The sequence below is a fragment of the Strix aluco genome, chromosome Z, assembly GCF_031877795.1.
Source record: "Strix aluco isolate bStrAlu1 chromosome Z, bStrAlu1.hap1, whole genome shotgun sequence".
In the NCBI taxonomy this organism is placed as follows: Eukaryota; Metazoa; Chordata; class Aves; order Strigiformes; family Strigidae; genus Strix; species Strix aluco.
In genome coordinates, this window is record NC_133971.1 from 67,636,840 (window position 1) to 67,661,782 (window position 24,943).

Here is a 24,943-nt window from a genome sequence, read left to right on the forward strand (position 1 = left end):
GATGCTACTTTGCTAAAAGAGAACGTCTATTAAATTGTTGTATAACATACTATAGAAGATAAATTTCACAATATGCTGTATTTAGCAAGTATTTTGGTTGTTATACACTGACAAAATACATACACAGCAAACAAAAAATGGCATTCAAAATTAGTGTTTATCATTATAGCAAACTGGGAACGTTCTGATCCTGTGAACAGCTTGTTACTTAGGGAACAACTGAGGTATCAGGGAAGACAGTGGCTTGACCCCAGTAACACGTCGAAGTGGAAGAGGCACTTGCAGGGTGAAAGCGTTAGCCGTGCGCAGCCGCTTTGAGCTCTCTGGCGCACAGCTTACTCTGGATGTGCCGCTGGGCTGCTGTACTGATTTTTTCATGGTCTGTTAGTAGTCACAATCTTTACTTCCACACTACATTATCTCAAAATACTCCATTTGCACACATTTGGTGAACTGAGAAGTAAGCAGTTCTACAGTACTTCCGTGGAACTGAGCTCTCAATTACACCTGCCCGACGACGGAGGGCTGAGGGGCCCAGCAAGCTTTAACGAAGCCACGCACGACGCTAGTGTGGAACGTTCAGTTTCCCGAGGGAGACTGGGAGCCGTCACCGGGCGCACCTCGGCGGGCAGGGCGGCCGGCTGGGCCTCGGCCGCTAACGGCCCCGCCGCGGGCACTTCCGTCCCCACCCGCCGCAGAGACGGGCGCGCGGCTGCCGGCCGCCGGGGCGCAGCTCCGCGAGGGGGCAGGGTGGGGTCGCGCGGTCACGTGGGCCCGGCGGCGGCGCCCCGCCCAGGCAGCGCGGCGGCGGCGGCGGCGGCGGCGGCGGCGGAGGAGGAGGCCGCTGTAGGCGCGGGCCGCCGCCGCCCCCAGCCCGCTTCGCACCCGCTGCTCCCCTGTCCCGGCCTCTCCGGGAGGATGGTAGGAGCGAGATGAGCCCCGAGCCGGAGCCGCCGCCAGCCCCGGCTCCGGAGAAGAAGGAGGAGGAGGAGGAGGAGGAGGAGGAAGCGGCGGTGGTAGTGTCGCCGCCGCCGCCGAGTGAGGGCGGCGGCGCCAGGCGTGGTGGCTGCACCATGCTGGTGAAGAGGGTCGGCCCCAAGTCCGGCGGCGGCAGCACGGTGAGCGCGGGGCGGAGCTGGGAGCGCTGATCTCGGCGGGGGGCGGGGGCGTGCGGGCGCGGTGCGGGCCGGGCCGGGCCGGGCTGGGCGGCCCATGGCGGCCGGTGCCCGCTCTGCCTCCGCGCCCCGCACAGCGTCCCGCGGGTGCCCCCGCGGCCCTAGAGCTTTCTGGAAGTTGGGGTGCGGCGGGGTGCCGGGCTTCCGCTAACTAGAGCTGGCGGCACCTCGGGCCGGGCCGGACCGGCTCTGGTCTTCCCGCCGCGCGCGCGCTGCCTCGTCTCTGCCAGCCCGGGACATTCGTTACATCCCGGGCAGAGGCGACATCTGTAAGCAGGTGGTTGTAAATAAGTTTTTCTTTTAAAATATATAAATCCGAGGTGCTTGGACGTAAAGCTTAGTTTTCCTTTGGAGTTCTGGGCGGTGCCTCTTGGTGAACTGAAACCGTTATCGTGCAGTTTTAATAGTTTTACTGCGCTTTCTGTTTCGTTTCTTCCCACTGTGTTAATCATTAAGACGTCTTTGTGTGAATAAAAGGAGCTGTGAAGTGGTCTGTGTGCTCACTTGAAAGCATCTCTGGGAAAGTTGTAAGTGTGGCAGTGGTGTGTAATTACTTCCCAGCAGAAACTACTTTTGAGTGGCTTAAGCCTTTCCCTTTGTACGTGCATGCTTGCAAGGTGGCTTAAAAACAAATCTGAGATGACACTCCCTGAGCTTTCATCAGTAGGTGGGGATTGGTGACTTGTTTCAGGCAGGATCGTTCCAGATGAGACGATATAACCAACCCTATTTTGTTGATGGTGAGCCCGGAACATAAGATGGGAGTAGAGGAAACGAGGGGAGTGCTCAAAGTAACATTGTCATTGACTGTTTTTGAAGGGGTACAGATACAACGCTAGAAGTCTTGCCACGATAAATCTCTTTTGGCAAGTTGAAATCATGTAAGTTGTATTTGTAACCTGACTTACTAGCTATTAATATTGTCTTAGCCTATATTCATGTTCCGGTGAATAATGTATTTAATATTAGTTTACTCACAAAATTGGATATGCTGAAAGCATTGCTTATGCAAGACGTTTTATAATGTTGAGTTTGTGTCAGGGAGCTGACATCTGCTACATGTGTCACGAACCCTCCCACAGATAAGCATCATCTGCTGTTAGAGAGAGGATAGTTTACTGTTTTATGTTAATGTGAAGTGAATGAACTTCTAATATGTTTAACTGAGTGTTAATAGTGTAGCATTAATGTGATATCATGCCTGGAGCTTAAAAATGTAAAAAAATAATCTTGAAAACATCTGTTTGATATCAGTAGGTTCTTTGTCCCTTACTCTTATCTGATGCAGGTGTTAAGGTACTTCTAGAGTGTGATTAACCCAGGGAAGATGTAAAAAAATGTTCTGTGGAATTAATTAGTGAAGTTATGTTATGTAAATTAATTCTGAAGTGACTGCTTCACGCTTCTTGTAACAGATCACTTCTGTATACGAGCCTTTCAGTTCTCTTTTAGAAATGGTTATGTCTTCCAAAAAGCAGATTGGACTCCTTCAAGAAGTGCGACTGATGTCTGCTGTATTTGCTGTTCTAGGTTTGTGTACAGCAGCTCCCATTTAGAACTAGATATATATGATGCAGTAACCCAATTGGAAGTCAGAACAGGAAGGTAACTTTAGAAGAAGCCTGTTAACTTTTTAGTTAAAAAATGTAAGCTTTCAATTCTATCTGGATGATGTGGTGAAAGAAATAAAGTATGTCATTATATAGAAGAAAAACAGATTAATTTAAATGAAGAGGAACAGATGGTAGTAAATGGAGGGTATGGGTAGAGAAATTTTTAAAAAATCAAAGAACTTTTGATTTCTTTACCTTTGAAGAAGAGTACAACTCAAATGGAAAATAAATCTGTAATTGACAAAGGCACTAACCTGTTTTTTTATTAATAGATGAAATGTGTGATATAGTTGGATTAAGGATTGAAATAATGCTTTTGAGTACTTCAAATATTCTATCAGTTTGAAAATTTAGATTCTCAATGACATAAATTCTTAATTTATGAAATTATCTCAGGTTTTGCTTCCTGGGTGGTTTTTTTGCCCCCTCCCTCCTAGTTGTGCCCTTAAGTGACTTTGTGTTCCCATAATACATCTCCTATAAGAAAGAGACATGGGGCTCTAGCCTTATCTTCTATACATTGGTATAGCAGTAATACAATTATACTTACATCAGCTTAGGGTGTCCTTCACAATTCCTGACTGAACAGGCTGTTTCCTGCTTTGTTATTGCAGTTCCTGCACCTTCCCGTGATTCTCATGTGGCTGTCACATTGCCAGAACTCTCTCTGCCTAGACTTTATTGAAAGAGCTTATTCAGACTTAAATCAGAGACCAGATCATGGCTTTAGATGTAATTGCAGAGATCTCATTCATATCAGTGGGAGCACATCTTTGGCATTTGAAAGTGGAAGCCTGCCTTTTGGGCTACTGCTGCTGAAGAAATGAAATTTTGGTTAGCTGCTGCTTTGGTCTCTGAAGGTTGTTTTAACTTTAATTTTTATTCTGATTATTTTGTTACATCAGATTGGTAGGACAAAGTGGAAGAGTATGACCAAGTCTATCAGGTTGCTCGAGGCTTTCTACCTCTACCCCTCCAGCTTGAGAGTAACAAGCTTCTGGTTGTTGATTTATCTGTAGCTAACTTCACCCTGTTGAATGCATTGACTTCACTGAATTGAACAACTCAAATGCTAAACAAATGACTCTATGAATTGAGTTACTGGCTCAAAACTGATAAGAACAGTAGTATGTTTAGGTAAATCCCACTGGAATTAAACCAGTTTCTGTTGGCTGTATCACACCAATTTCAGTGATCTTCAGCAGTTGAAGTAAATGATGCTGTGGATGTTTTGTTACTGGTTATGTAATCTTGTTCCACCTGAATTATGAACACGGGTAGTATAAAACTTAGCATGACATTCAGAAGATTCATACCACGTACTTCACTTCTATGCAACTTATTGTCAGTAATGCCATGCTAAGGAAGATTTTTAGTAAAGTACGGTACCGTACTGTCTAAATAAAGTGCTTCTAATGGGAGAAGTCCACACACCTATGTACCTCTTTGAGAATCAATCATACATTAGTTTCATGTTCTTGGACACTATAAAACGCCTCAGCTATGGTGAAGCTGAAGACCGCTGTGTTTTTTAGAAACATAATGAAAGCATTCTGAGGGTTAAAACTGTTCATCTTGGAAGTTTGCCAGCCATTATTCATTAAACTGTTTTACACAGCAAAGCACAACTGGTATACACCCAAATAATTGCCAAAGGTTTTTACCCTTACTGCTAGCATTTTTCTTTTTAATACTTCATTAAAAATATAGCATAGTGAAACTGAGGCAGCATGATTAGATGTTACGAGACTTTACTGAAGCACCTTCCAGTCCATTAAGCTGGTTCCTTAAATTTCTTGCTTGTAGGATTTTAACTGAATTGCTAGTTGACAGTTTAGCTATTAAGTCCTTTGTGGAGCACTGTTTTTCCTGTTAAATCAGGATAGTTAAGAGATGAACAGTGCTGCCTTCTCAGGGTTGCCAATATAATTCTGAATTTTCCCATGTTAAATTAACCTGAGCCTGAACCATTACCAGGAGTGATGAGCTGCTGTCTTTAAAAACAAGTCACTTTTGCTTATACTGATGCTTAGAGGGCACTTTTGCTTTTCCGAGTTTGCTGTTACTGATCCTCCAGGTTCTAGCAATCTGGAAGGTTTTGTGTTCAGAGAGAAGTATGCTAGGCTAGAGCAATAGAACCTTAATTATATAAATAAGACTTGATATTTTAATACTGAAGATCCAAACTTAACCACTGGGCAATGAGCTTGAGTAATTAATTGCCTGTCCCCTGGAGAAGCATGTGAATTAACTAAGCAGTCTGTGCTTTTTAGAGGAATTTCTCAGTGTCGTACATTCTTCTACATTTTAGGAGGAAAACTTCGGCAATGGATAAATCAGCTTGCAATTTGGTGTACTATAATATGCTGTTATATATTATTTCTGTAAGAAGTAGTTAGGCAATACAGTATTGTCTAAAGCTGAGCTTTCAGCATGTGACAGTGTGTATGGCAGTTGTTCTCTTTCTTGGATGCTCTTCCTACTCTTGATGGTGTCAGCCTCAAAGACTGAACCAGAAATTATATTTTCATGGTTTACACTCCTCAGAAGATTTCTGCTTTGTAAGCTTGTCCAGTCTAAACTTAAACAGGAATGTGTTTCCAGCAGAAAAAATGATGTGGCAAGACATTTTAGACTCTGGGAGTAAATTATGTGAAGTGCCATACAATTTAAACTTGCTGTCTTGGGTCCTGCTTTACTTATTTTCTTGTATTTTAGCATAAGGCGGCAGTGACAATTGTTTTCACACCCTTCATGTCATTCCTAGTTCAGTAACTCCCAGCTGTATCTTTCTGCAGATGTTTTGACTGCAGCCTGGAGGAACCTACTTCAGCATTCCTCCATACCTTTGGCAATGTTCTTTGTCCTTCTGTGGACCTCTTTCACTTGTGCTTCTGTAAAATAGACTGTTCAACAATGTGTATTGCTTAAAGCTTCTGAACGAAACAAGCAGTCATGAGACAAGAGGGAGAATCCGTACATAAATCTGATAAAAATGGTAAGAACACCAGAGGAAGAGGGTTGGCAAGGCAGGCACATCACATGTTTATGCAGTAGTATAATGAAAATCTTTTTTCTAACGGGGTGTATCTTTGCATATACTTTTGTAAACCACTGCTAAATGCTAAATTGGTGTCTTTCATGGAACTGTTTTCTCCAGGACCACATTCCTAAGTAGTAGTCATCCTATATGTGGAATTAAAATTGTTTTTTCATGTTTGCATGGTTAATTTTATCTATATTAATTTTAATGTGCAATTTGATTTGTTTTACTGATTCCATCAGCTTCTGAAGTTAAGAGGGCAATGGTGAAGAACATTTCTAATGTGAATTGTGTTTTGTCATCAGTGAACTTTGTCACTTTGCTTTTACCCTTTTTCCAGCTCAGTTATGAATGTGTTGAACTACATAGGCCTTGGATGGAGCACTGGGACTCATCTGGTAACTTCTCTCTGCTGTGAAAACAGGATTGTTTTGTGTGTTTTTTTTTTTTTTTTTTTTTAAAATTGATCCTGTTTCGTTTCTACTTTTTTGTATTTTACTTTTTAATTCCCATGAAGAGTTTGTACCCTTTTCTGCTTTAAGCTCCTTTGGTGAGCGTCTTTGAGTATGTGTACTTGAATTTTCAGAAGGCTTAATAACCTGATCTCCCTTATCCATACATGTTCTTTTGAGAACTGCAGGAATTTTTTAAGGCAGAATTATTCTTTACAGAATCTGCACAGGCTTTTGCATTTTGAATGAGTTGTGGTTCTGGTACTCTAGACCTGTGGAATATGATTTAGCCTAGCTTTTCCTTGAGAGAGCGTGTCACGATCTTACTGTCCAGATACAGGTCTGCTTAAGGTATTTCTTTTGCAACTGAAACACAGATTTGGGCAATGTATAAAATGAATTAGTTATGATTTACATTGTAGCTCACAAAGCACACCTAAAATGCTAAAGGCTGTGGAAAGAACTTTTACTTGTGTTCAGTGTATTTTTGCACTGCATACATGTGGGTTCGTCCACAATCACTTGGTGATAGCTTCATGTGACAGGCAGCTAAGGTCTTCAGGGTGCTTTTTGCACTTGAGTGAATTCTTGCCAGTTCCAGCAAATGGGGCATTTGTGGGGAACAGTTGGAATTAAGGTGGTTCCTAAATAGTTCTGTTTGAAAATTAAAGACAATAGAAGGTAAATATGCAATATGCCTAGGGAGCTACCTGGGTAATATGTGTGGAGAAAAGAGCATCCATAACATAGTGAGATGTATTGGTGGTGTAATATATTTGCGCTAGAATAAGCTAAAATGATTAAATAGTGATGTAGTGAAGCATACCAGCAAAATTTTGCATTTGAAATGATTGAATTTTGGGGGGAAACAAAGAAAATAGCAGTGAAGATAAATGTGGAAAGGAAATGCAGAGTCTGAATGTTTCGTGCATGGAAGCATGTTTCTCAGTGTTTTACTGATTCTGTTCTTTGTTTTCTTGAAAACATGAGAGTTTACATAGTGGACTGCAGTGCAGGTGGTTGTGTAAAAAATGTACTTGTAGCAGTTAATTTTTGTGGGGGGAAAATGTTTCTGTAGACACTTTTTTAAAAGAGTAAGAAAACTCTTCATACTAATGCACTTGAATGTTGGTTTACATACTATAGAAGGACAGTGAGTGCTGTTTGCGAAGTTGTCTCTGTGCTGGAAGTAGAACAAGCAACTGGCAGTCTCTCTTGAGAGTCTCTACTGCTCTGTGGGACAGAATTTCACAGAGGGGGGGTGTGGGGGTAGAAAGGCAATTACTGTGATTGTCTGTTGAGAAGTTCAATTTGAGTTTGTTACTTACCTGAGAGATAATGGGATTTTTTTGACTGGAAAGGTACTTAGGGAGATATCTTCCTCTTCAGGGCAGGATCAGCTGTGAGGCCTGAGCAGGTTGCCTAGGGCTTTTCCAGTTGGGTATTGAAACTCTTCGGATGAAGAATGGGTGTCCAGCTCTGTGGGTGTTTGAGCTCAGAGGGCAACCAAGGATCATGCAGCCGCTCACTCCCCCCTTCCCCTCCAGCACTGGGAAGGAGAAAGTAAAGCAGAAGGCTCAGGAATCGAGATAAGTACAGGGAGGGGTGGCTCACGCTTTACACTCACAGGTAAAAGACAGACTCGTTAGGGGAAGAAAAAAAGAACATATATTTAATACAGACACTAACAACAGCACTTAACAGACAGAGTGGGACAGTGAGAAGCATTACGTCTTAAAAACACCTTCCCCCCACCACTCTCTTCTTCCTGTGCTCAGCTTTGCTCCTGATATCTTTACCTCCTCTCCCCCAACAGCACAGGGGGCAGGAAATAGGGGTGTGTGGTCAGTGCTGCTGCTTCTTCCACCTTGGACTGGGGCAGGGGGTGGAACTTTTGGCAATGTTCCCATTTCACAGGAGACAGTTCTCCACAAACTCTGACATGAGTCCCTCCCACGGGCTGCAGTGTTTCCCTAGCTGCTCTGGCATGGGTCACCCTTGCATGTTGCAATCTTCCCAGTGCTGAAATACAGCAGCGGGGGCTTCTTCCCACAGGGTCCCAGCCTTCTTCAGGCACAGTCACATGTTCTGTCATGGGGCCCCCCACAGGCCGTAAATTGACATCTGCTCCGCTGTAGACCCCCATGGGGGGCAGCCCTGCCATCTCACCACGCGATACAGGTGAGTCTCTGCTCTGGCTCACCTCTCCCCTTCCTCCTTTCTTCCACTGACCTTGGTGTTTGCACAGATGTTCTCCTCTCAGCTCCTCACAACTACAACTCGTCCTCCCAGGTTCCCCTTCCTAAATACATCATCACAGATGTGCAGCCACCGTCGCTAGTTGGCCTGGCCTTAGTGCAAAGGTGGGTCCGCTTTGGAGCCGGGGGAGCTTTGAGAAGCTTTTTACAGGGGCCACTGCTGTAGCCCCCTCCCCTGCTACTAGAAACCACCGCCACTCACTCAAACCCAGGACAGTGGGCAGTGGGCTCTGCTGCTTCACCCTCTTGGGAGGAAAAAAGAATCCTGTTATTTATCCATTTGAGTCTTTTTTTTAATCTACCTATCAGGTCTATATGGACCTCACTGAAATGTAAAAAGTTTGAAAAAGCGCTCTAGAGGACTTCAGGATTTGAACGGTGAGAAGTGCTTTTGCTCTGAAATTAGCACATTACTTAAGAGAAACAAACAGTTAAGCATGTTTGAAATCGGATGTTAAGGTGCTTTTGCAGCCATTCAAACAATTTTAGTTGTTAAATTACGGATTTGAATTAACAGATAAATAGTTACCTAAAAGTTGTGTGAATAAAAGAGTACTGTCAATTCTAGCTTGCTCTGAAGATCTGGGACTGGCTATAAAATTGCGTTTTGCTGTGAAGTATTTTATGTTGAATGGTACTAGCTGTCCTTCAAAATGTCTAAGGTTAGGTATTCTTACTGATACTATATTGCAATTTTTTTCCCCCTTTCTATGAGCAATTCCTTGCCAGCTGGATTTATGATCTTGGTGTCTTCTCATGGGTTTATTAATGTTCAACAGCTGTGTTCTCCTTTTAAAAAAAAAAGTTTGTATTGCATCCCAGTAGTTCTCCCTGTTGTCTTCAGATTAACTTTTGGGTTTATTCTCCCTCCAATAAAGGCAGAAGAAAAATGGGTTTTAGAATTGGGAATGGGCAAAAAAGAAGCATAAAAGGAGCAGAAGTGTAAAACTGGAAAAATAGTAGAACTTTTGTTAGAACTTTTAGGACTTTGGATTTTATAATGACGGCTGTAAACTGTTATTGTTAAGTATTTGAGATTACGTAATGTTTAGCTCATTATTCTTTATGCAAGTGTAGTAGCTTGACCAGCAGCTGCATTTGAACCAGTCATAATGTTCATACATAGTTTCTCAGCCCACACACTGGGCTGTCATGTGAAGGTCTGAGTGGGTAGAAAATAAGCCCATAACAGATTTTAAGACTTTCCTGAGGGCACTTAATTTTTAACATTAACACTTTAAAATTTGGGGGCAAGGGATGATGAAAGCAACTTGTATGTTGACCAGATCTGCGCTATTTCTGAAATTCTATTTAAATCTTTTTAAACCATAAAGAATTCAGTAGGTTGTCCCCATATTGGCTAGTTCAAGAAACCTAAAGCACTTTGTACTTCAAGTTTATAACCATTTTTTGCATGTGTCTCAAGTTCATACTTTATGTAAATTGCATGCAGTTGTATTCTGTTGCAAAGTATTTTCTCAATATATAAATGAGCCACACCCATTAATTCTGGGGTAGCTTCATCTTAAAAGCAAGTGTGAAGTATTTTTAGAAAGCTCTTTGATTTCAAAATAAGTAAAGAGTTATTGTAAGACAAGAGGGAATGGCCTCAAGTTGCGCCAGGGAAGGTTTAGACTGGATATTAGGAAGCATTTCTTTACAGAACGGGTTGTTAGGTGTTGGAATGGGCTGCCCAGGGAGGTGGTGGAGTCCCCATCCCTGGAGGTGTTTAAGAGTCGGGTCAACATAGCGCTGAGGGATATGGTGTAGTTGGAAACTGCCAATTCTAGGTTAAAGGTTGGACTAGATGATTTTCAAGGTCCTTTCCAACCTAGACGACTCTGTGATTCTGTTGCGTTTTTATCAGTGGTCCAGGCTGTGTATGTGATAAGTCATAAGCTGTTTTCTTTTCTTGAAAATAACTTGATGCTTGACTAAAAATTGAAAGCTCTTGTGATAAGAGTTTTTAGGACCTACAGAAAAGATGGACATCCAGAAGTAACTGTCTGCATTGGTCCGTTTGACAATGTCAGTGAATTTTCCTGTTTGTCTGATTTTAGTTTCCTGATACAGCCATTTGCACAAGTGTTCTTGAATTAATCTAGACATTTAGGGCTCTGTAAAGAAAGCTGAAAATCATCAACTACAGCCTATGTGGATCATAGATCAGTAGCTATTAGTATATCTGATGTGGAATGTTTGACTTAATTTTGACAGATGCATGTTCCTGTCAGGATTTAAATTCTACTTTTCCACATTATGTCTTGAATCCCAAAGGCTGTAGAGATTTCTGTTTTTTTTAGTAGTTTGGTGCAACTGTCTGTAAGCCGCATGGTACTACCACAAACGATTTGCAGACTGTTTTAACCTCCAGGAAATACTCATTTAGGCACAGTACAGCAAAAATACTTTTCTTTCTCAGAAGTTTTTAAATGACTTCCGAGGAAAAAACCATGTATGTCTTTTTGAGTATGTATGTACATCATCTTTCTGGTAAACCATGTAAATCTTAAATCAAATTTGCATTATTAAAAAAAAACCCAAAAAAACACTCCAAAAGTTCATTTTTAGTGGCATTAGAACTGTTTGCTGAATGCAAACCAGAGGGTTTTGGTCCAGAATCATGTTTAGTGATATAGAGGCAGGGGAGAGATAAAGGCAGGAGAAAGGCTGGGCAGTCCCTTACTCTCTACTGTAAAATCTGCCTTTTCAAGAGGAAACCACTGTGGAAGGTTCTTCAGACTTCAGTGTAATCTGTGTTAAGTGCTAGTCTGACTGACATACATCTTTGGGAAAAAAGGCTCTTAAAATTGTTATCCTATTACGTTATGTGGAAGTACTTGCAGACTTCTTACATGAGGAAGATTTTTTCGCCCTGTAATCTTTGGAGTCTTTGCTATTTAGAGATTAAAAATTGCATGCTAACCTACAGAGAAATGTTAATGCTTGAAAGTCATCAGCCTCCCAGAGACCATCTTTGATCTATGGTATTACCATATTATTTCCCAGGAGAAAGAACTGCTTTCTTTAAATCCTCAAGCTTTGAAGCAAGTTGCAATGTAGAAAATAGTTTGAATCTTATTACCTAGAAAAAGTGCTCTCTGGGTTACTTTTTGTTTGCTGCTATAGGTTTTGATAAACTCTGATAGGTTAAAAAAAATTTATTAGAGATCTGGGCACTTAGACTGTCCAGGCAGTAGGGATTTCTTTAAAAACTCTACTGTAGGCAGTTAGCTTAAATGAATTTTGTAATAACAAGTGTTTTCTAAACATATAATTCCTACCAATCTAGATGAAAGGTACTGAGCAGGGGAGAAACACCAAACGCATCTCAGCTCTACCTTCATTGTAGTCTGTCTTCTTTTTTTTTGGGTTCAGTGGGAGAGCCTGAGTTTTGTGTTCTCCTTACTCTCTACTTGCTGAAATGACACAAACTGGTTGATATTTGTGACTGGATGATGTCTCTTTAATTGAATCCTGCATTATTAGATTGCTCAATGTGCAAGAGAAGTGTCCTTTTAAATTTTGGGTAAATTTCAGGTATGTATGGGAGTACCAGTGAGAGCGCTGTACTGCTCCTTTCTAAGAATTGCCAGTCCTGTGGGAGCGTAATGGCTTTGGCTTGGCTAGAAACACTGAAAAACAATCTTCTACAGGACAAGTGTTAGGGGAAAGGGAAAGAGTAATTTTAGAACCTAAAAACTTTGTAAAACAGTTACTATGGCAAGGGGCACACAGAAATGAGAAAAAAGCAGCAGTTCTGGTTAAATCTGCTTTACCCAAGGGTTCTTCCTGGTTCGTCTAAATAAAAAGATGCCAGATCTTTCGTCTGGGATCCAGTCCTTGAGTCTTGAATGCTAGCAGTTTCACAGCATCATGAGCACTGCCATCATTTGCTAATTCTTCCTGGGATTACTTGTTGACCAGCAGAACAGCTTCTGGGTCTCTAGTCTATGGGTGCATGCAAGCATGAAATCAGTTGGTCAGCAGCCACAGAAAGCAGTTGTACAGACAACATAAGCTGCCCCTTCCTTTCTCATACTTTGACAGTTTCAAATACAAAAACTGATGCTCTTCTGATTATGTACATTGTCATATTTCAGTTGTACTAGTGATGTGAGCTTCATAAAATAGATCTGTTTCGTTGTCACTTGTGGATGTAGTGGGGAGAGTTACCCTGTTTGTCACACTGCTGTGGAAGAGTTGTGAATAGTGCTCAAGGGGAGGAAACCTAAAGGCATGCTGGAGGTGAGAGTAATACAGGCTGATGTGAGGAATGTGCACAAATAGCTCTCTTCGTTCAGCAAGAGTTTGAGGGAACAAACTTGAGAAAGTTCCCTGGAGTTCTTTAGTAATTTTGTAATAATTGTTCTCCACCCTTGTTTGGCTTATTATTCCCAGGGGATTGGTAGTAGGTCATCCTGGAAGCTGGTTATGCTCAAAACATGTTTGTAAGAGATATTTGCACATTTAATGAACTGGATGTGTACAACCCTGCATGTGTTTTTCTTTCTTAGCAACAAGGTATTGGTCGGCCAAGCGTTTACCATGTAGTGGTGGTCATATTTCTAGAATTCTTTGCCTGGGGGCTCTTGACAACTCCAATGCTAACGGTAAGTATCTCTGTCCGCTGTCATCTTGGCAGTAACGACAAAAGTTAATTTGCTAATTCCTAGGGATTGGGGTTTTATTTTGTTTTACACTGTTTACCTCATTAACTGAATTCCAGGAGTCTTAACATTCAGCACTGCACAATAATAGTATACTAGAGCTGAGATCTGGACCGCTGAAAGACCAAAAGATAGCGAAAAATAAATTAGCAAAATGCTGTACTAATATTTTAACTTTTATTTGCCTTTTAGAGTAACATCAGTTTAGTGTATTGATGAAAGTCTCTCTGAAAATTCTGGCTTTTTTTAGGACTTAATAGTTCGATTCATCTCCCAGTCATAACAATTGAATAAACTATGCATCCCATAGTAAACTTTGCATGTGACTGTGAGCTGGCTGTTTTGCTAGCATGTAACTTGAAGTAAAAATAAAGGCTTTCATGTAAGAAATGGATTTTATAAGTATATAATCTGTTCTGGAATGCAGTTATTTTCCAGATTAATAGATAATTTGAGTGTTTGGTAATAGGATAGGAAGCCTTTCATCTGAAGATATGGGTCTTATTCATTGAAATCAGGCCTGCTTGAGAGAAGTCATCAAAAGTCTGTTAGTCCAGTTTTTCATCAAATAATACCTGAGAGCACTTTGAATACATGATGAGCAAGTTTTTTGTGGGATTGAAAAACCTTGGAGTTAATTATTTCCCTTCCTCAAGCTCCATATAAAATGACCTACATAACTCTTGAACAGTGTTTGTCTAGCCTTCCTAAAGACAATCACCGATCTTTCTAATGTAGCTTAATAATAAAAAAGTCCATATAAACAGTTAACAGATTTCCATAAAGTAGGTGTCTCACTAAATGACCATCCTGTCCTGATGTCTTGCCAGTGTCAAAATAATGAAAATATGGGGAAGCTTGCTGGATGGTCTTTCTTGGTTTAGTTTATTTTCCTTTCCTTTTTTTTTAACCAAAATGCTCAACTTCTGGTTGCTCAAGCTTGACACTTCTTATTTAAAGAGGTAATGTGCAAATAGTAATTCTTACAGTCTTCAAAAAAAGCCCACTTTAATAAAACTATATGTTAGGTGGGTTCTTCAATAGTTCCTCAAAAGTGTACTCCAATTGAAATAGTTCTGTATGACTTTTTTACTGTTAGTCACATGCAGCTGGAATGTTAATTCTCTTGTAATTAGTATTTATCATTGTACTGTGTCTGATGGGAGTGTTATGAAATGCCCCTAATGTAAAGCTAAGTTATTTAACTGAAGTTATGTGGATTCAGTACAACTGTGGTCTTGAATGTCTTGTATTTTGAATGTTGTGTTCCTTTCTTACATGGTCTTGAACACTTAGGAGGCTGTTACATTGGACTGAAAACTTAAAGCACTGAGTTACATATAACTTAACCTTACACAGGTGTAAATGACTTCTGTGTTCTTGGGCGTGTTCATCTTTATTCCTAATCAGTTTTGCACACACTGAAAGGATGCTGTTTGTTTTAAATAATTTCAAATCTGGTTTGATACTTTGTACTCTTCTGTCTTGTAATGTACTTGTGGTAATTTACCTTGGCCTGCTGATCAGCAGTAGTACTAGAAGTCATGTTGAGCTTTCTTGTAAGCTAGGTTCAGCCCCTGAATTGCCAGCTGCCCACTCTTGCTCAAGCAAGTTAGTCTGGTAGAAAGGACAGAAGTGGAAATGTGATCAAAACTCACGATCACTCAACTTTTTTGTGGTCCTGTCGTGATTCTCCAGGTCATTGTCAACATTCAATCAGATTAAAATGTTGTGTTATTATCAAAAGAAATTGTATGTATTTTGTGATAGCTGAGATTATTTAAAGTTCATTTTTTAGATTACCTTTTCACTTCTTTTGGCATCTGCCAGCAAAACTGTAGTGTTTGTTACATGACATTACACTTAGAGAAGAAAAGATTTAAAGTCTTTATATGGCCCACAAAGGACATTTTGTTCACAGACTGCCCAAAGCTTATGCTCTTTACTCTTATTTATGGACTTGTAAGCCAATATTAGTAAATCATCATAAGCAATATTAATCCCTTAATGGCATATTCTGTCTTCAATATAATCTTTTTTTGAAGATGGAAATATTTCTATCAGTAGAACTTGAGTAAGACAGCTGCCTCTTCCAGCTTGTCAACTTGCATTTCTCTTGTCTCTAAAGTAACAGAAATTAATCTCGAAAGCTTGAAACAGTGTCAGGTGTAGTTGCCTACCAGGAAAAGTATTGGAAAACACTTTACAGAAAGATTGATTAGATTTGACTCTGTGAGCTTCCTGCTTGTTTGCCTTTTTTTTTGGACTTGAAAGACATCTGCTTTTAGAGCTCTAATTTGAATGCTGACTTTTTTTTTCCATTCATACCATAAAATCAGTGGTCAAATTGCAAAATTGTTTTAAATGCCTAAACAGAAGATGACACCAGAAGGAAAAGGGGTTGTAAATAAGCAGAATTATCTGACCAGTAGTTAACATGGGAACAACTACCTTTATTAAACCCATAATTTGAGAAACTCAGTCATCCTTGAAAAATGATGTTGATACTTTTCAGTGACCCTAAGGTATTGTTTTTCTTCAGGCTAGTGGCTTTCTCAACATGCATATAGATAATGTTTGTAGTTATTGGCGCTTATCTATAGATTAAAACCATAAATTAATTTGGAGTGTGTGCATACATGCTTTGACCATTGCAATAACTTTTAAAATCAACACAGTAGCACCTGTGAGGCCTCTTAACTCTCTTACATATTTATGGTAAATCTGTTTAGTGTAGATTAACATGCTTGCCCTTGAATTAAGGTTGCTGGTAAAGCACCTTAAATGAATTCATAGCTGTACTTAAAGGATACATGGAACACTCAGAACTGTTGCTAGTATTTATAAACATCTACTTGTTCATCAGAAGTGTTTCTGACTACTGAATATTTGCAATTCATTCAGAAACAGTTTGCATAGTGTCTTTTGGGGCAGTTGTGAATATAGTGCTGTTTATTTCTTGACAGAGTAAGTTAACTGAATATCATTTTCAATTCTAACCAGTACAGTGATTGAGTCAACCTTTTGAAGGAATTATCTGCCTCAAATTCTGTGATTTGTACCACCTGGAGATGCTTTCTGCTTACATTGATCACCTTTCTGAGCAAAGTACCCTAAACCAAACTCTCTGCAGTACAGTGTGGTCTGTGCCAGCAAAGGAATTTATGCCAATAAATTGATACTAAACCTTGTCAATATTGTCTTGTGAAGACAAATAAGAGTGTAATTCTAGGATAAGATACTTTTTTACAAGACCTAGTAGAGCTATCCTGTTTTACAAATCAAATTTAGTCTCTGAGTCAACATTGTCCTGTCTCTCCTGATTCAAATAACGCTTTTTTTCCCTGTCAGGTCTTACATGAAACATTTTCTCATCATACATTTTTAATGAATGGTCTTATTCAAGGTGTTAAGGTAAGATTTTTTTTTTTAAAACTTCTGACCTAAATATTCTGTGTGTTCTTGTACTGTAATTTGTATCTCTTGCATTCTCCGTAAGAACATAGAAAACACTGAGAATGTGATTAATTCTTATACCATTTTTTTATTTTAATGGTTGTGGTTTTGGGCTCAGTTCAAATTTTACTGCTAAATGGCAGCATCTTGAAACAAGTGGAATATTTCTCAGAAGTTTAAATTCCTCTCATTTGAATAGGTACCACTTGTAGCTATTGTAATCTTAATAAGGATCCTTCTGAGAAGGAAGCTAGCTTTTTAATGTCTGCTTCCTAATGTTAGATGATTTATATCAAAAGCAGGTTAATGCAGCCATGATGATAGCACTGAGATAAAAAATGAAGCACCTAAACACCGTGATTTTGTCCAAGACGTGATATAAAAGCTAATTTTCAGCAGGGTTGTTTATTCCCTTCTGCCCCAGTCTTTTTTTTATCAGTTTTTGAGCATTCTGTGATGGTCAAGAGATTCAGGGCAGTTTGTAGCTTGCTCATACCACTGCATTCATACAGTGGTCATGCTGGATTGTTGCCACAAAAAACCTTGCAAAATATCTCTAGCATGACTAAAACTCGAAAATTTCTTTGCCAACTGTCGTACTGAGAGGCTTCAAAGCACTTAGTGTAATTTCTGTCTAACTCAATTTATAGCACCCAGAAATTATTTAGCTTTGTATTCTGTAACAAATCTAAAAAGTTGGTTTTAGCTCTAAGAATGTGACCTCTTTAGGATGGGCTTGCTGTCTTGGTATTTTTCATGGTGCACCGTGCACTGTGGAAGCTGGGGTGTCTCAAACTAAAAAAGGAAGTTAATTTTGGATTGTTCTTTTAGAAGAACAGCCTTCATGTTCCTCTTGGTGTTTTCTTTCAACTCTGTTCATAGTGCAGTGTAACTATGGATATCACTTAAAAGCAGTGAATGGAGGGATCCCTATGTATTTTCTACAGACCATATCTATAGAAAAGCACATTAATATCATGGTCTAAATGCATGTATTGCTCTAACAGGTGTAATAAACAGGGGAGCACAGACCAGAGCAAGATTGGACTTCATTGTGCATTATTTTATCTTAAATGCTGTTTGTGAGACATCAAAAGTGTTTTGTGTGACAGCAAGACATGTTAGTTCATGTTCTACTGAAATCTGACTCGAAGGAGCAAAAACATTAATTTCAACTGAGTAAGGCATCTAACTTTCCTAGGATCTGGTGGTGTGGCTTTATAGCTTTTGCTCTCAATTGAAATCAACCTCAATTGAAATTGAAATATTGAAATCACTGGAATCAGAGTTGTTTATTAGGATTTGACAGAACAGTGATTTAGTACAGTAGTCTACACATATGTTAAACTTGAAGGTGACTATATTTGTATATCAGAAGTCAGCTAAGGTCAGCGGAAGTAGAATTCTGGTGTATTGAGGTGCTTACAGAACCATGTATTTACTAATGTTTGGATTTATGGCAGAGTTGAATTGATGAGAGAACAATATACTAATTAGGAGGAAGATGTGTCTGTTCTGGAGGTTTTGCAGTTAACAAACGTGTGAAAGGCTTTGCTTATTTTAATTCTTCTCTGTAATTCAGAACATATTTGAGGCCTGGATTCTAGGACTTTATGAAATGCCGAAAAAATCTAGTATTTGATTCTTAGTCAATTTTTTCTATGAAAACACTTCCTGTAAGTCAGACTTTTGCCACTGGAATATAATTATGGTGTTCTGCTGTCTCAAGTTGTCAAGCTTGCTCAAATGGTCCTTATAGTTCTTGCAACGTACAAATGTCCTATACGTGAAAACATGTAGTATAAAGCGGTAAGTGTTCCGTTTAATTTGTTTCAGAAAACAATTACCCAAAACTCTCCCTTAGGACAGTCCAAATTAGAGGGGAATTTGAGTTTGGGATCTAGCACTAAGTCTTGTGATGGAGGCTAAGAAGATGTCCTTTGTGAAAGTAGACTGATTTTGGAGATTTTTAAGAAGCTTTTGCAATCTGTGGTACTTCTATATTGAATCCAATTATCTTGAAAAAATGTATCTTTTTTTAATGCTCTCAGGTTTAATAGATTCGAAACAAAACATCATAATCACAGAAAACTAGACTAGAAGAAATTGTGTACAATTTCACTTATGATTTTGTGTTTTAATTTCAAATCAAATTACAGTTTTAGCCCTTTTTTATATTGTGGTTAAACTTGGAAATACAAATATAGACATATTAATTGTTTTTATTCTGTCACAGGGTTTTTTGTCCTTTCTCAGTGCTCCACTGATAGGTGCTCTGTCAGATGCGTGGGGAAGAAAATCTTTTCTTCTTCTTACAGTTTTCTTCACCTGTGCCCCAATTCCCTTAATGAGAATAAGTCCATGGTAAGTGGTACCGACTGTAGTAGCAAGTTTGTCAGTACAGCAGAAATTGAATCACAGTAGTTCAGGGAAGTAGGAGAGGGACAATAAGACAAGAGGAAAGCCACTTTCCTTTCAAGTTGTCATTGAATTATTCTGGAGCTTTTCTGTTTAAAATGGGTTAAAATTGTGTAAAAGTAGAAATTATGGAATGTGATTTAGTTACTGTATTCACACAAGTATAACAGTAATTGAAATCGTTTGTCATCGTTTTAAGCTCAGCTGTTAATTTTTATTTTCCCCTGAGGACTGACATTGCTGTAATAAACATTTTTAAAGCTAAATGAACTTCAGAATTTATTGACTACTGAAAAGTTTAATTGCTGCAAACGAGATCTTTTAACTGTTTGATTAGGCAGCTTTGAAATCTTAACTGATTGGCATTGACTTGGTTTCAGTTTCTTTTATGTTTGTTATGAAATTTAGGAGGATTACAGAAGAACTTTGTGTACACTCAGTGCATTCAGAGTTCACCTTCTGAAGCATTATATATGATAGTTTATTCCTTAACTGGTTGAGAAACTGACTGCTAAGATAGTTCCTTTTTCATAACTTAAACTTGTTTCAGCTTTGAGAGTGTGAAAATGTCCTGAAGGTGCTGCTGCTTCTTTTAGGCTGATGTAAAATAAACAATAGAATGTAAATAATTAAAGTGCTGTTTTCCAGTGTTGAAGTGAGACTGCACAATCAGTCATTTCCAGTAAATCTCTCTGTTAGTTCTTGAGGAACACTTGTCATAGCTTAAATACAAATTTGCTTGATTAGTAAGAGAAAAGCAAGAGGTCTTAGCTTTAACTTTCTAATTGTTGCTTTTAAATCATTAGGTGGTACTTCGCTATGATTTCGGTATCTGGAATCTTTTCTGTTACCTTTTCTGTAATATTTGCCTATGTAGCTGATGTAACACAGGAACATGAAAGAATTACAGCCTATGGACTGGTAAGATATGCTAAACTTGAAGAAAAGGTCAGATTATGACTTTTGTATTGAATTTGTGTTTTGATGCAGAGATTGTTTCCTGATTAATGTAACAATGTTGATAGAGAAAGGAATGAACCATGCGTCAAGGCACTGTGTTAGAGTTTGGGAAATCTAGACTTTTGACTGATGCACAGACTCAGTGCTTATTGGAATAGAGTAAGAATTTTGACTTTACCTACACAGAGGACATGTGTAACAAAACATGTTTTAAGTTTTGCAGGCAAAACAAGACATGTTGTTAAAGGCAATGCAAGTTATTTAAAACTGGCAATATCTTCCCATGACCTGTAAATTGTACTTTTAGTTTATGTGATTTCTTTTTAATACAGAATGGCTTTTTCTATAGTCAAAACAGGCAGGAAGGGCAAAAATGCATAATGCAGTATTTTTAGTAACTTGGACATGACCTTTCTGAATCAGTAAGAGGAAAACGATTAGTACAAACTAACCTTTCCAGTAATATAATTCCTGCTTAGTTTGCTTTCCTGGATATCTATATTGTTTTAGGTTTTGGAGGCCCATTGGTAGATTCTCTTAGACTTTGAACATCATTTATCCTTTCATCCTTTGTGCATCTGTTTTCATTATACAGATATTCATGGACTTGATTTTTGGCTGACTGTACTGTACTGTACTTCGAGCTCTTAAGGTTTCCTCAGATGTTGATTTAACAGTTAAGAAAACAAAGGACTTGGTTCTCTTGAGCCAAACTTGTGTGTATTGTAGCAGAGCACAGAACAGGTTTAGAAGTTCTGGAATTCCCACTTTATTTCTTCTGCCTATAAAGAGGACCATAAGTATATTTGGAACACGTATTTGCCTGCCTTCAAACAGTTTTTTTGTTAAACATCTTGATCTAAAATTCATGTTAAGGTCTGTATCTCTTTTTAATCAGTTTGTTTGTTACACCTTAGGATTTTTTTTCTAGCTTGGTATAAAGCTACATTTCTAGCTTGTGTTCTTACTCTATAAAATAGTTATGCAGAGCATTTTTGCTTTGGGGACTGGAAAAAGAGTAGTAATTAAAAGGTCCAAACAAACTAGCTTTATTCTAACCTTTTCTGATGATTTTTGAGGTGAAATTTACCTACAGCACTTGATTTTTCATCATGTTCTGCTGTACGTGAATACAGTATGTGATCTGTTAGTAGCTGCATGTTATTACAACGTAGTATTAAGCAATACAGTTGTTGTTGAAGTTGTTGTCATAGCTAATGATTTCCTAGTTTGCTGTGCTATCCAGTGGTAGCTACGTGTTTAAAATGCAAACTGTTAACAAAGGCATTATGTATTACTCTGGTATTAACCAGTGCTGAGGCTCAGGTTCACTGAGGCAGGCATTTAAATATGCTGAAAACTTTTTCAGTGCAATCTAATCAAATTGGAAAACAAAAAATGGTTTCCTTTGAGCCAAACTTGCTCTTTCACTGCAAATCCTGTCTTTTATGGTGGGCTGTGGAGGAGGTTGGAGAAACTTTATTTGGACCCGTATTTACTATCATAAGTGATTTTTTTTTTTTTTTTAAAAGAAAATTAATTTTATTGAAGTATTGACTGGTGTTTTTTTAAAACCATAGTTCTGTGAAGGGGTGGTGGTGTTGAGCAAGTTACTTCATTTTTCTGCAGTGGCAAAATAACCACTTCGACAAGTTTGTAAACTGTTCTTGTGCATAGGTATCTGCCACCTTTGCAGCAAGTTTGGTAACTAGTCCTGCCATTGGGGCATACCTATCTGCCAGCTACGGAGACAACCTTGTCATACTAGTGGCCTCATTGGTGGCTGTGGTGGACATCTGCTTTATCCTGCTAGCTGTACCAGAATCTCTGCCAGAAAAAATGAGACCTGCTTCATGGGGAACTTCGATATCATGGGAGCAAGCAGACCCTTTTGCAGTAAGATGTACTTCAATAAGTAATAAATAACGGATGATTAATTAATAAGTAATTGCATTTTGTAAGCTTGAAAAATCTTTAATCTTATTGGTAGCTTGACTATTCAGTATACCATAATCTCTTTTCTCTGCACTTGCACAAAAATATCTAGCTACAGTTAAAAACCAAAACCAAACCAAACTTTGTGGATTAAATGATTCTTGAATTGGAAAAAATGTTCAGTGTGAAATCCAAAGGGAAAATGCTTTACTTTTCTAACTTACTCTTTTATTTAAGAGAAATGCTGAATTCTTAAACTGCTACACACCCCAAAACCTGATATTGTAAGACTTTCCCATATTCATTTTGTTCTTTGTACCTTTGGTTGGCAATATCTCTCCCCATTCTTGAATTCCACTTTTGGTTGTATATGATCTCTTTTTAATATAGAATGGGTCTGTAAAGCCTGATTTTTCTACAGGCCTATATAGGAAGGGTTAAAACATCATGCAGTCTTTCTAGTAACTTTTTCCCTTATTCACTCTTAGTCAGCTAATTTGTGTTTGTGTTATACCTTGATATCTTAGCAGAGGAAAGAGTGATTGTTCTTCATGAGATCCATCCTGCTGGGAACTGGTTGTGCATGTTGAGAGAGGAGTGACATGGTTGAAAGACTGCAGTTAAAGAATTTATTTTCCGCAATTTATTTGTTGCTTAAAGTGATTCACATTATGGGTGAACAAGCATAAGAAATGTACAAGGAAAAATACATAGTTTGGGAAGAGAAACAGTTGTAATGAGGCTATATTATTCTCTAGCATATTTTAGAACAGATTATTATGGAGATAATATGAAGATACTATGAAGAAGATACTATGCATTTCCCTAAATATTATATAATGCTATTTTCAGTGAATACTTGTAATTTGGCACTGCACAGTAGCTTCAAAAATCAAATGGAAACTTTGCAGAAGAATCAGATACCACAAACCTTATATAACAGGAAGTTGTTTCTAACTTAATTTTCAGTTTAACTGTTTCCATGGGTAATTTTTTCAATGTGTATGCATGAGTAAAAATGGATTTTAAAAAAGCAAATCCACCTTTTGCTTGCTTTATGCTTTCATTAGACTTTGTATAAATGTTCCAATACTTGTTTTGTTTCATTTTACAGTCTCTGAAGAAGGTTAGGAAAGATTCTGCAGTTCTCCCAATCTGCATAACAGTGTTTCTCTCCTATCTGCCTGAGGCTGGCCAGTATTCTAGCTTTTTTCTATACTTGCGACAGGTAAAATGCTGGTGTCTTCACATCTTAATAAAGATGTTTAAACAAGTATTCTGTAAGACCTATTTCTTGTTGAAGACTTTGCTCAGAAGACTTCTTTCTGGCAAAATACAACTTTGAAAAATAAAGGCAGGGTACTTTACTAAGCCAAGAACTCAGTAACACTTGACTTCTGATGCATAAACCCTGCCATAGTTTAAGCACATGATCATAAAGTTAAGCAGACCTTTGTTCCCATTCAGTGCAGCAGCTTGTATGTCTTGAGGTGGGATCTTGCTGGTTGAAGAGCTGTTGTGTCTGTGGGAGGTGACAGAGAACTTTGATTTCCAGCTACATGACTTCCTTTGTCTCCTTTTTTTAAGGCAGTTACTTTTTCTTATGTTGGTTTTATGGCAAGCAGTTGAGTTAAGGATTATTCTTGGAAGTGGACACTTCCTGTGTGGATTTAGGTTATTAAACAGGGACCCCTGTTTTTGACGGAGATAACTCTTTGCTAGTGATTGTCCTGGATTGTGTTTGTCATTTGTTTTATGCATTTTCTGTTTCTCTTCAGATTATAGGTTTTGGATCTGCTAGCATTGCGGCATTTATAGCTGTGGTAGGCATTCTGTCTATAATAGCTCAGGTAAGCTTCATTGTTTTTAGTGTTTTATTAAACAGTACAAACTGAATGCCGAGACACACTCTTCTGACTTAAGCTTGTTTATAAACTTCTTACATGGCTCTAAAATGCCAGTGTATCTTGCATTAACTAAAGGTTACATTCATATATAGTCTGTATAAATGTCTTGCTTTAAATTGGCTTTCCTTAGAAATACTGGACCTGGGCATAAGAAGTGAGACTAAAATTTGCTAAGCTTGGCTCAGTAACTTTACTGAACTCTGGCTTTAAATGATTAAAATGATGTAGGAGATTGGTTACTTAATGCAAGGCCTTCTGAAGGGGAAATGTGTTACTTACTTTAAGCAAAAGTCATGCTGCTTGCATCTATTCAGTTGGCTCATGCTATAAAACTTGGATATAAATGGTGCAGATAGTGACATGGTCTGTCCAGTGTTACTTAGGCGCTGCATTGGAGGCTGAGGAGCTGTGAGGCCCTGGTATATTGCTTTCATACCTCTTAATTGGCAACAGTGAGCTGATTTTTGGACAGGCCCTTTATACATTTTAGAAATCAAACAGTTTTTATGATGTGATCTTCAGTATCTTTATGGGTGCAGTTTGTCTTGTTGCCTATCACAACAGGAGGAGGAATGACACATACAATGTGCTGTAACCTTGTTGCCATCCTTAGCAGAGTGGAGGTCTTACTGTTTTGATGTAAACAACCCATTCTTCAGTGTTTACCAGTTTTGCTTGTGTCAGTTATGTCCTTCATTATCAATTCAAGTAATTATTTTAATCTTTGAGGTTTGTTCTGATGCTGTTACATGCACTCACGTTTGTCAACCATACTTTATTCAGACTAGTGTTTTTGCTAAACATCTCTAAAATGGCTGCCCTTCAAGTTCATAATATTCAGTCTTAAAATGAGGAAACTGCATTGATTCTTGAACTCTTTGAAGAGTGCAGTTTATTGAAATAATCTTTGCTTCATAAATACTGATTTGCGTTGGCACGTTTGATATCTCCAGAAAGAACTGATCACATGCAGATAGTATGACAGTATTTTTGCTATTTAGTTTTCAAACTACCTTTGTCTAAGAATGAGAAACAAGAAGACTAGTATGAGATGTA

At 38.7% G+C, this 24,943-nt stretch overlaps 1 protein-coding gene across 1 annotated transcript in view; it reads left to right on the forward strand.

The window, feature by feature from the left end:
• The first annotated feature begins 820 nt into the window (after positions 1-820).
• Positions 821-24,943, forward strand: part of MFSD14B (major facilitator superfamily domain containing 14B) — a 38,123-nt gene continuing 14,000 nt past the window's right edge. Inside the window, exons 1-8 of the mRNA XM_074813837.1 lie at positions 821-1,118; positions 13,059-13,154; positions 16,563-16,625; positions 18,904-19,031; positions 19,892-20,006; positions 21,723-21,941; positions 23,095-23,208; positions 23,759-23,830. Coding sequence (XP_074669938.1) covers positions 933-1,118; positions 13,059-13,154; positions 16,563-16,625; positions 18,904-19,031; positions 19,892-20,006; positions 21,723-21,941; positions 23,095-23,208; positions 23,759-23,830 — 993 coding nt within the window. The 5' untranslated portion in view covers positions 821-932. The remainder of the gene's footprint in view (positions 1,119-13,058; positions 13,155-16,562; positions 16,626-18,903; positions 19,032-19,891; positions 20,007-21,722; positions 21,942-23,094; positions 23,209-23,758; positions 23,831-24,943) is intronic.